The sequence below is a fragment of the Crocodylus porosus genome, unplaced genomic scaffold, assembly GCF_001723895.1.
Source record: "Crocodylus porosus isolate Cpor-Errol unplaced genomic scaffold, CroPor_comp1, whole genome shotgun sequence".
NCBI lineage: Eukaryota > Metazoa > Chordata > Crocodylia > Crocodylidae > Crocodylus > Crocodylus porosus.
This window is the reverse complement of record NW_017728929.1, coordinates 1,006,390-1,019,192: the sequence shown is the minus strand read 5'-3', so window position 1 is coordinate 1,019,192 and position 12,803 is coordinate 1,006,390. Positions and strand designations below refer to the sequence as shown.

Genomic DNA, 12,803 nt, shown 5'->3' with positions numbered 1-12,803 from the left:
CCTGCTGACAGCACACTCTGTTTTCCCATGTACTATCCCATACTGGAACCTCTAAAAGGATCATGAAACAATTACAGCTTGTACTCAAAGAGGATCAGACCTTAAGAGGAATATTCCCCACAGCTCCTGGCTTTGAAAAAACCTCCAAACCTCCCCCAAATTGTTGTCAGTCTCAAATTCCCCAATGAGTCTCTCAGGGGACTCCCATCCACCCACCCCTCATTCCAGCAGAGGCTGGGCAACACCCAGAAGGAGCTTTCACCCCACTCCTCCTCCCCTAGCATCCTGAAGACAGCCCTGGTGGGCTGTATCAGCCCAGCCCTGCTCATGCACAGGTACAAACAGAAGTTAATGAAGGTGCTCTGGGCACTTTTAAAGCACTTTGCAGCTGTGCATTTCTGTCAGGGCATGGCTGTACAGCACTTTCAAGGTTCTGATCATGAGGCAAATAACACTTCTCTCAGCACCCTGTTTTAACTGGTATCTAGCTTTGGCTGCATTTTCTTTTTTCCCAGACCTGAAGAAAGGCACTTGTGCCTGAAAGGTTGTCTTACATCTCTTCCAACTATAGAGTTTGTCCAATAAAAGATCCTTGGTCCTTACTTTCCATCAAAAAAATAATATAGGAAGATGTTTGTGTACTGTTTTGCTATAGGAGGAAGTCAGGCAGCAAGTTATTAAAGGTGAAGCAGAGAGAGAAAGAAATAAAATAGCTTTAGGATGAATCATGTTTTCCATATCCTAACAGAGCTCCCTGCTCAGTGTTAGAAGAAAGCAATTGTTTCTCTGTTTCTTCACCATTATCACATGACTGAAGAAAAGGCAGAGCAAACTTCTAAGTATTCAAGCTGAGCAAAATATTTTGCCTTGGAACTGACACAGGCAGGTTCCACAGCTCAGAAATATTTTGCAAACATGTTGATTTGCCTGAACTTTTCATTTAAAGACTTTAACATTTCTGTAAAATTCAATATGGTTTGTTTCTTTGTGTTTGTGTGGAACTCTGGAAATCCCTGAAGGGGTAGACTTCTCTGTGGCCTACCTAGAGGTCTGGGTCACTTCAGCTAGAAGGTGTTGGAGGATAGGTATATCACCGGAAGACAACAAGTGACACTGAAGCAGAGGAGCTGCCAGCTGGGGCACCCTCAAAGGAGGCAACATTCCAGTGACTTCAAAAATCTGTTTTTCACATCTTCTACCAAACCTTCTTTTGCAGATGCTCCACTCTTTCCTTGAGGCGACACTTTTTACAATGAGTTCATTGCTGTCTCCATGCTTGTCCAATGGCCCCTCTCCAAAAGCTGTTAGCAAAGGTACTAATTATGAAAGGGTATTTTGTGTGTGTGATGTTGTCTGTTGTCCACCAGGAACTAAACTGAGACTCAGCTTTCACTTACTGTGCTACAGAGTAAAGGCCTGATCCTGTCAACACATTCTGTTGTCCCTCTACATCAGGGGTGGCCTGTGGACCGGATCTGGCCTGCCAGGCAATTTCATCATCTGGCCTGCAGGCACCCACTAATTAATTGTACCCCACCCACCCAGCCCACTTGCTCTGTTCTCACTCCCACCCTCATGTGCAGGAGGGGCCCAGCTACGGCCAGCACACAGTGTGTAGGCAGGGCTGCTGCTTCCACTGCTGCAGGCACTGGGGGACCTGCTTAGCTTCCCTGGCCTCCAGCAGCTCCTCCTTGCGTCCCTGCTGCAGCACTCATTCCCGGCAGCAGGTAGGGAAGCTGCAGCTGGGCTGGAGTGCAAAGTATGGGGCTGAGGCTGGCAGGAGCATGCAGCCCAGGGCCTGTGCCCCAGTGGGGTGGTGGGAATGTGCAGCTTTGGTGGCCAGGGTGTGGGCGTGGGTGTGTGGGATATGAGATAGGGTGGGGAGGTATGGGGACCCACACACACACTCCCCTCCATGGCACACAGCCCAACTGCCAGCGGCAGCAGCAGTAGGTGGTGGGGCCTCAGAGTGCTCATGACCCATGCAGGTTCAGCCGCCCAGCAGTGTGTGGCTCCAGCCAGTCCCGGGAGCAATGCGTGGCAGCAAGGAGTAGAGCTAGGCCAGCCTGCCCCTGTTGTGCAGGGCTCACGTGCAGCTCCTGGGACTTGTGAGTCACTGGGGGGGAAGCCCTGCCAATGGAGCCAGTGGGTCTTGCCCCACTCCCTGCTGCCACTCCTGAAACCCCACTAGAAATGGTGGGGAGCCCTGCCTCCTGCTTCCTGGCAGAGTCCCAGGAGCTGCATGTGGCAACAGGGAGCGGGGAAGGCAACCAGCTCCATCGTGCAGGGCTTCATGGTGGTGCAGTGTGAGTCCTGGGAGCTGCACACAGCCCCACATGATAGAGGTAGGCCGGCCTGGCTTATCTCTTTGCTGCCACATACAGCTCTCAGAACTGCCTAGAGCTGTGCACCGCTGGGCGGGTGCACCTGCGCAGGGCATGAGCATCCCAAGGGCCTGCTGCCTGCTGCTGCTAGTGGCAGGGACTGTGAGCCATGGAGTCGCATGTGGGAGCATCCCCACACCTTCCCACCCTCCCTCACACCCCACAAACTCCACACACACCCACATCCCCCAACATATCCTACACCTCTCCACATACAGCCACACCCCCCTCACAGACCCCACACACATACACACCCCACCATACACCCACACCCCCCCATGCCAACCACACCCCACACACAATATATAAGAGTAAAACTTTATTTTTGAGCTATTGTGCAATCACCTCTATATATACTATGCAAACACACATAAATCAGGACAAAATATTTTTTTAAATAAAATTAAAATACATTATAGTAGATGTTTGACTTTTAGTATATGATTTGTTTTTTTTTCTGGTTTCAAGATGGCAACCCACCCAATAGGAGTACTTCCAGGGGCAAGGGGAGGGACTTCTGGTGTCAAAGGTTGGGGGTGGAACTTCCAGGGGTGGGGATAGCATTGCAGCCCCAACAGCTCACCAAAACTCATTAAGCGGCCATCCAGCCAAAATAATTGCCTATCCATGCACTACATGCAAACATAAGCTCAGATGTGATCTTTCTTGCTGCCACTGAGGGAACACGACCTCTAGATCTTGTCTTGCTGTACACTAGCCAGTTTAGCAAACAGCCATCACAGCAACAGTTCTCAGTTTTTATGTGATATGAACCAGAAACCGAGAGAGATCAGGCTCCATATGTTGTTACCAATTCTCTGTATAGACCAGTTTCCACACATATTTATCTCAAAGTACAAACAAATTAGCTTAATATTGACTTTAAGCACTAAGTATTATTGCTGAAATTGTTTGGTGAAATCTGTTACAAGAATGGGGCAAGAACCATTTAGCGACTGGACTGTCAGTGGCTAGGAATTGAGCAGGGCCAGGTTCAGTTCAGTTTACCGACAGCTTGTGTGATGCTGGGAAAGAGACTAAGGAAATTTGGTACCTGAACAGCTTTAAGGACATCTGGCCCTGAGTTCTCCATTTGTAAAATGGAGAGGTGTTTTGTGGATATATATGTTCAAGACAATGAGACACTCAGATACTGTGGTGTTGGATGTCATATAAACACCTTAAGAGATATAGAAATGGCAGAATGGGGACGCTGTAGCTACCATAGATCTAGAGAACACCCAGAAAGGGTAAGAGCCCTGTGTAGCCATCTGGCTTAGAACAAAAAGGTTACTTGCTATATTTGATCTTGTGCTTCAGCTGGTCTCCCCAGCAGTGCCAGCCTTCTTTGCACATGCAATATTATATACACTTTTCAAGACATTTTTATATTCTTTTTATCTTCAGGACACTGTAAAGAGCCTTAAAGAACAAGGTGAAAATCGTATTTGCTATGCAGGATGACAGGTGGGGTATCATGCCAAAGGTTGAAGGCAAAGATTAAAGCTAGAGATGCACCCTAGTCACCACTCACTTAATCAAATGCTAACTGATAAAGTGAGCTATGACTCACACAAACTTATACATCGCTGATGCAGTTAATCTACAAGGTGCACCTTGACCCTGCCTTCTGCCTGACTTCAGACTAACATAGCTACCTACTTCTGTTTCAACGAGTGGGCAGTTAGCATCCAAGCTAGAACTCAAGTGTGAGTGACTCCAAGGCTAATGTTCCTTCAGTTAGACTGCATTGTTTTTACTTACTCCTCACTCCCTTCCTGTCTTGGCTTCAAATTTCTCAGTGTTTCTCCACAGTGAAAGACACCAGACTGCAAAAGCATTGTGATGACTAATTGTTCTCAGCATAGAGACAGCACTGTGATAGATCATGCATTTTAAAGTTTCTTTTTCCCATGAAGAATGTTTTCATCTGCAGGAAGTGGTTTTGGGTCCCCCATACCCAGCATCTACTTACCTCAGCGCAGAGGCATAAGGTAAATGATACAAAATTAGGCAGTCACAAGAGAATGGGGGAAAATGATACAATTTTTTTTCTCCACTTTCAGATTCATTTGACGTGGATGTGCATCTTGTATGAACCCTAAAACTCTCTAGCCACTGGACATTCTATCTAATGCTCTAGAGAGATAGTTCTTTTTCAATTGCCTGCCTTTAGTTACAGACATCAAGGAAAAATATTTTTAGACTTAACCAAAGAAAGTTAATTCATCATTGCTCCAAGCAACTCTGTTAACACAATGTGATATTTATCCATACACAAGGACAACCATGAATGTCAAAAAGGCATCTGATGTTTTTCTGATTTTTCTCAGAAAGAAATCTCAAACAGGCTCCAGCGAGGACCAGAATTTCAGTGTGAAGTTTTTTTACTTAACTATCATAAAACTATTAAAAGGCTGAGAACAGCAGGAGTTAATCTGTTTAATCAAACTACAAAATATTGGAGCAACATAGTTAGGCAAAGATATTTCTTAAGTTCTGAACATAAATAGATGCCTTCTTGCAAAAATCACATATATGGAAATAGTTGGATGAATTTTAGATCTGAAAAACAGCAACAAATGGGTAATGACCATGCTACTAGAGGCAGGTTGGTTCTAATTAGAAAATATGCTTCTCCTTTGTTCAGACAGATCGTAAGATGATCAGACACAGTTTAAAGGTGAAAATAAATGCATTAACATTTAGTGTCACCCTTGTGCTGTCTATGTAGTATGATATAATGCATCTTTCATACCAGGTGTTATCACTAAGAATGTGTAACAGATTAGGGTCCAATCATGCAGAGGATTTCCTTTGATAATTTCAAAGGGATTTTTGTCTAGATTTAAGGATCTGCATGCCCAGATCATATTGCATGATCAAGGCCTATATTTTTAACTAACATGCTGATCTCATAGTCCCGTGCTGTGCCTTTCCTGTGTCAACCCCCTTCCTGCCCCCCCTACCTCCAAGTTAAAATCTTAAACTAATAGCTAGGCAAAGGCAGTGCTACTCTGCCATGCTATTTGAAGACTGATTGCTGTATTATTTTAAATGATTTACTCATTCTAGTGTAGTTTATAGTCTGTTTGTATTTTACAATGACAACTTTTTAAAAAGACTAATTCTTTTCTAACTTACCTCCCTGAACAGCAACTATGCCCTTACACAGAAAAACTGTGCTGCAAGTTGTCCTTCAAGTGCAGGCAAAGCGCTTTGGATGAAACAAAGTACAGCAGAAAACAAAGCAAAGATGTGACATCTGTCCCAGCTAGACAACACATCATGAACAGAGGCCAGTAGAGCCTCAAACTGGTTTTGCTACGCAGCTTGTTTGACAGAAAAAGTCAGCATCCCCGCATGACCCCTCTAATACAAAGTAAGGCATAACAGAATGGGAATATGTTGCGTTGTATGAATGAACAGTGCACACTGTTTAATTCATACCAGGTATTTACCCTACAGTTCCTAGCATACAAAGATGTGCTATCACAGTCCCTCTGCATCTTGTTATGCACACCTGTTATCTCAGAGTGAAGTTATATGTTGCACTTAGACCATATTAAGGCTACTTAAATCTAAAGTATCTGCATGTTAAAGCTTGTTAACTCATGCTAAGTGCCCTCTGAGCATCTCTGAGTTATGCTACTTCAGATGAGGGTTAACTACAGGTCGTGCTACCAAGCTTGTATTCGAGTAACTTAAGTCAGCTTAATGGAGATAAAATGAGCAATTTGCAGTCCTCCAACATCCCAGGATGCACTATTCCCAGGCTCCCTCCCCTCTCCCAGAGCAGAGATAGAGCCCAACTGTCTTAGCCATGCCCCTGTTTGTCAGCCCTCTAGTGACAAGTCAGAGCTATGCAGGCAAGAAACGGTATTAACTCTTAAATGGGCAACTATTCACAACACTAACTTTGGTGTTCCACAGATTTAAAATAGTCTAAGAGTAACATGCAGCATCACCCTCACATAATCCAACCCTTGTTTTAGTAGAATCCTAAACATTACTTCATGCTAGTGAGCATCACCCCTTAAGAAATCTAATAAATTTCAACAGATTTCTACCCAGTACCATCCTAATATCACAAACTAGATACAGTGACTGCTACTGAGAAGTCCAGTGTAGTTTCAATGATCTCTCTTTACTGGGAATGCTCATCCACTGATCCCACATATTTTCCTGAGAGTGCTTTCCCTCAGAAACTGGGCCACCAACCTAAAGCCTTTAAAATTTGAACCTGGAGCCTTAGATGTGACAAGGGTATAAAAGCTGCACAGACAAGAATGTGGGGGTGATTCTGACCTCATTGACACTAGTTCAATTCCACTGGGTTCAACAGAAGTCACTCTTAGTATCTATTGGCATAAGAATGAAACTAGCTCCTTTGCTTATGCAGATATACTTCAAAACCATACATTGGGAATAGAAAAGTGTATCTGTGAGTCTTACAGGCATTCAGATACAAAGAATAAATAGACAAGGGCCTCAGCTCAGTGCTAGTACTGGTCTAAGATCTATACTTTTGAAATAAACAGTACAACTTCATAACAGGCTGTGGCTGTAACGGAAATAATCATGATGCTAATGCAAAAGCAGTGCTTACGTTACAGTGAATGGCAGAACTGAGTGATATCCCCCTCTACTGCTGCAGTGTTGCAATCAGGGGCAGGCAGAGCAGGTGATAGGGAGGCAGTGGGGGAAGTCAAGCAGCTTGATCACTGTCCCTTACCCCTCCCACATCCTGCCCTCTGCCTAGCTGTCCTCCCTCACCACTTGCCTCCACCATGCTTGCCCCCCACTGCCTCGGGTCCTCTTTCCCTCTGCCTCCCCCGCTGCCTCCTTTACCCCCCTTCCCTTTGGCTACTTGCTCTAGCTCTGGGAGGCTCCGGCCTTGCTCCAGTCTGGGGAACAGAACATGTGTTTGCTGTGGCCTCAGTCCCACCCTGTAACAGTGGTGTTGGTGTGACAGCTCCAGTCCCAGCCTGAGCTGCTACCAGGCCAGGTTGAAGCCAGAGCAGACACATGTTTCTGAATGAGACCAGAGCCAGAACAAGGGTAAGTGGCAGTTTGTAGGGAGGGGAGATGAGGGAAGAGGCATCTGGGGAGCAAGTGGGGGAGCAGTGGGTGCAGAGAAGTTAGGGGGTAAGCAGCAGCTGCGGCTCTGGCTTTGGCCCCAACCCCAGGTTGAGGCCAGAGCCACAGCAGCTCCTGCGCCCCCTGCTCCTTGCCTTGCACTTGAATCCAAGATGAGGGGCTCCCCTCCATATTAAACAGGGAAAAAACCTCATCATGGATTTGAGTAAATACCATCTGTTGTTGCCTACACAAGTACATGCCTCTCTGAACTAGTTAGTCTCTGGGGCTGGGGATAGAAGTTACACATAAACTGGTTTAAGTGATCAGAAACTGTTTTAAACCTGTAACAGAACAAAAATTCAGTGCACATAAACCTGTTTCAAAATGGCCAGAACTGATTAACCTGGTTGAATGTAGTTATCTGACTTAACTGATTGAAGTCAAATTGGTTTATGGAACTTGTGTCCCAGACCCCTTCCTGGTTCAAGTTAAATCAGAGTCCCCCAGCATCCCAACATGCTTTGCATCCCTGGGCTGGGCTGGGATGTGCTGTTTGCTTCAGAGAGCAGAGCTGGCCCCACCCCCTGCTCTCTAGCTAGAGCACGGGGCAAAGCATGGCCAGATGCTGGCCACATGGCCCCCTTAGGCGAAGAGGACAGGGAATAAACCCCCTCCCTCCCTTGTTCTCCCAGGGGACCCCAGCTGGGGTCTGCCTGGCCAGGGCACAGCAGTCCCTATTAGGGTCCCCCCCCACTTCACCGCCCCAGGGGTGGGGCATGGTCAGACACCAGGCGGCATGGCCCCCTAAGGCAAAGGGGGCAGGGAGGGGATTTATTCCCACACCCTCCCCTCCTCCATTGGGGAACCCCAGCTGGGATCTGCCAGCCCTGGCTGCTGCCTCTGCCACTTGCACCCAGCCAGGCAGACCCTGACTGGGGTCCTTGGGGGAGAGAAGGGGGAATAAACTGCCTCCCTGACCACTTCACCTCAAGGGGCCATGCTGGCCAGCATCTGACCATGCCCCTACCCTGCCACTGGAGCAGTGAGGAGGGAAGAGCAGCCCCTGTCATGGTATCCTAGGGAGCACAAGCCTCTTCTCAGTGGGGGGGCTGCGTTGCGGGTGGGTGCAGGGCAGGCAGAGCTGCCACAGCCTGCATGGAGCAAGCGGTGGTAGCAGGGCTCAGAGGGATGACTATGGGGGCTAAACTGAATTTGAGGGTGACCATAGTCCCCACAAGCCTCTTCTAGCGCTGCTGCCACTTACCCCACACAGTTTATGTCAGCTTTGCCCACCTCATTCCCTAGCTAACCCTCTCCCTCAGCTCAGCTTCCCTCCAGGCCCAGCCACTGCAGAAGGGGAGGGCTGCTGTAGCGCCCCCCCCCCCCCCCCCACTCCCCTCCGGCTTCTAGCTTAAGCCACTGCAGGCATATTCCCGCATTTCTGGTGTCAAAAGTGAATATCTATTCACTTACTTGTCTGTTTAATCTATATAGGTTAGACTAACCTGCAAAGATTGAATCAGTTTAGGCTCAGGCTTTTTGAATGTCTGTACTTAGCCTAAGATGCCACCCTGCCTTGCTTTCTGTAAACATTGCTTATGTGTAAAATACATAACAGATCCTTTCCCACTGTGGACAGAAGTTTGCAGAACAACTGCAAGTACATGCCATTCATGAACACTGACACTTCACAAGAAGAAAACTGGGCAGAACAACACAGATGAGGCAGGAATGGAGGGGCTATGTGTGGAAGAGAGTGACCAGTACCATCCAGCAGGGTCTGGAGACTGCCTGAGAGTCCTGGGAGCAGAGCTGGAGGGGAAGCAGGAGAAAGATCTGCCCTGTTTAGAATTTTGTTTGCTGGGCAGAAAAAGCTCTTTTGGATTCTCTAGCTTCATTTGACACTCTAAGCTGGTCAGGTGCTCAAGGCAGCTGCTACTTCAAGTGAAAAGCTTTGAGCTTTCTCCATTGGACAGGCAAAGGCTGAGCTCACCCTGCTTAACCTTTTTCCCCAAATCCTCTCCCTAGAAATGCTTAGCTCCAGGACTCACATATGGCAATTTTCTTCCTTTTAGAAGACAAGGAAATTCACGTACCCCAAACCAAATCTTTCATGTAGAATTAAAGCTCCACAAGTGTATTTCCTTACAGCAATGCAAATGCTACAGAATACAGAACAATGTTAACTAGAACATGGCTCTATGCCCAGCTGCACCACTGACCTTCTCTGTGACCTTGATGTCACTTTACATCTACATGCCTTGGTTTCCACCCTGTGTCTGCCTGGTCTATTTAGACCAGGGGTGGGTAACCTGCAGCCCACAGGCAGAATTTGGTTCATGAAGCCATTGGCTCAAACCCTCAGACCTGGGAGGTTATAGAAGGCTTGACCTGTCTTGTGCTGCAGCTGAGTGGCTGAGGTTCTGCAGTGGGGGCTTCACCCATGCCATGGTCGAGCAGCAGGGAGAAGCAACGGCAGCAGCCAGGTCCTGGTACTGGCCTGCCTCAGACTGATGATTTAGACTTCAAGATGTTTGAGCGAGGAGCAGCTCTCACTGTAAACAATCTGGAGCACAAGGGGGCCCATTTCACCGATGGTGTCCAGATATTACTGGAAGTGCAAATCAATAATACAGAAACCCCACCCAGCACATGACTGACATTCAAGCATTTCTCTATTGCTGTCTTTGTCCACAGCTGTACTGCTACTCTAATTTCCTTTCTTGCATGTTAACTTTCATTTCAACAATGCCCTCACTTTTGCTACACTTGTCAAAGATCAAAATCACTCTCCAATGGGTCAGGAATATACAAATATAAGACTACATGGTGGAACATTTCACTAATGCACAGATAGTTTTGATGGCTGATCTTGCTGATCTGTTTTCTTTTTTTAAATGCTAATATAAACACAAGAGCAAAAATCTGTGTTTTTGACATAGTAATTTATCACCCTCAGCTATTCTAGTTGCCCATTGTGCTCCTTACTGTATATGTCAGTTCTTGCCCCCAAAAGTTTACAATCTAAGTTGGCAAGACAAGTGATATGAAGGAGAACAAGAAGGTGAAGGTCCAAAGTCGCACAGCAGGTCAAAGACTGAGCTACGAACAGGGACCAGATAAGGAGCCCCAGTGCCTCTTAAATCTGGAGTCTTTAATACACTTTGCACTCTTCTCCTTGTGCATGATAGGTAGAGATACTAACACTGTAGCTTCAGGCTATTAACTGTTATTAATAACATATTGTTAGAAGGGTCTGGAGAGAAGGAATGATTCAGTTAACTGATGTATTCAGACAGAGAAACAGCATTGTTGAATTGAAAGTAGGTGGGCTTCTCTAGAGAGATTATTCATGTTCTCGTGCGGTGGAATATCATTAGGGCAGTGGGCTAAAATTTGGAGATGGAGGCTAGCATTGTGTTGAATAGGAATGTTGACTTCATTAACAGTTTCTTGGCTTTCTGATGTTGGAACAACTGTGAAAAATATAAGTGAGCACTCTTAAGTCTAAGTCAATTATGCTTTTGTGGAAGTGGTTTGGCATCTGCATTCAGGTGTGGCTTACCTGGACAATTAGCTTATTTTCTTTATTAGGTAAAATCCTGTATGTATACACGCAGTTCTGGAACCTGGAAGAGATCAGAAGGGAGGCTATTAGAATATGTTGTAGCATCATTCCTCTACTGACAGATATGGAATGGAAGATCGCTATACTGACTGATAGCTTCACAGACAAAGGCTTCATGTATTTTTTCAGTACCACTGGGCATATTAACAAAGAAAAATGGCAGTGCTTATGCCTGAGGCATGTAGGCATGTTGCAAATGTCACTTCAGAAAGTGATATTGGAACCAGCCTCAGAGCAAGTTATTTAACTCTCCTGCTGGCCGGAAAAAAGAAAACACCACATGGTTTCTGGCTGTCAGAAGAGTGGGCGTATCAGGAAGGAATGAAACGGCAGAAGTCCAAAAGACAATGGGCCAAATACAGAGATGAATGAGTAAATCTAGGGGCTGGTCTACACACACGCTTGCTCTGGAATAAATAAATGACTGATTTAAACTAAGTCACAATAGGAAATTTTTATTCTGAAGCAAGCATCTGTACTGGAACAGCAACAGGTCCATATCAAAATCCCCCCAGTCATCTTGGTATGAATGTGTTTGGGGTAGATCAGCCATGAACGACACTCTTTGCCACAACCTCTCCTGGGTAGAAGTTAAAAAGAAATTGCACTAGACTTTTCCTCACTCTGAGGACTGGCCACCATTAGACCAGGCATGAATGGAAAAAGGACCTGAGCAGGCTTTGTCCAACAAAGGGCCACATCAGGAACTTGCTTTAACCTAAAATCCAGTCTTGTATCAGAGTTGGAAACTTGTCACCCCATAATATGCACAGGCTGCCTTGATGGTCTTGAATAATACTGGAGGGTTGCCTCCACCATGATGGAGGAATTTAGGCTTAATACCAGTTCTGGTGATTACAAATGTGATCCAACAGCTCTCACTACTGCACTATGCTTGATGCTAACACACCTCACAAACTGGATCTGTGTTGACTGATGTCTCATATTTCAACCCTGTCCTTCTGTACACTTCCTTAGGCAACTTGGATGGGTCTTGCAGCTCTTCCTTAGTGGCCCTGAAACTGGCAGAATATCCCAGTCTCTTTCGTACTTTATTCATGCTAAGCATTTCTGAATCATGGACTGCAAAGGGGAGAGAGAGAGATGTTTTGGATATAGTGCCGCCTAATATTCAGAGTAAGAAAGAGTGGCTGAAAATATAATTGGTTACTACTGATAAATTGTGGTGGAGGTCTTCAAAGCTGACTTGGGGAAATAATCACACAGCTCCTTGAGAACCTGGGTCCCAGTGGTGACATGTAGTGGGTACATGTAAACCCCCTGAGAGCACTGATGCACCCCCTGACAGGCCACGCCCCCCCCCGGTCGCTGACTGGTTGCTGGGCGGCATGTGCCAACTAAGGTGGCATCAGTCACCCATGCTATGTCCTTTCACTCTGATTGAAGCAAGACACACAGTAATAGGGTTTGGACACCCTTCAAAGGTTAACTTGAGGGTTCACTGATGAACATTGTAAGGCCTTCACACATACCTGTCTACTCTCATAAGGTCCAACAGGGACAAGTGCAAAGTCCTGCACTTAGGACAGAACTATCCCATGCACCAGGACAGGCTAGAGGCTGACTGGTTAGGCAGCAGCTGTGCAGAAAAGGACCTGGGGGTTACAGTGGACGATAAGCTGAACACGAGCCAGCAGTGTGCCCTTGTTGCAAAGAAGGCTAATGGCATACTGGGCTGCATTTCTACA

The 12,803-nt window shown here is 46.3% G+C and overlaps 1 protein-coding gene across 1 annotated transcript in view; it reads right to left on the bottom strand.

The window, feature by feature from the left end:
* INPP5D (inositol polyphosphate-5-phosphatase D) overlaps positions 1–12,803 on the bottom strand; it is an 82,479-nt gene that overhangs the window by 63,007 nt on the left and 6,669 nt on the right. The window contains exon 2 of the mRNA XM_019542885.1: positions 11,032–11,095. Coding sequence (XP_019398430.1) covers positions 11,032–11,095 — 64 coding nt within the window. The remainder of the gene's footprint in view (positions 1–11,031; positions 11,096–12,803) is intronic.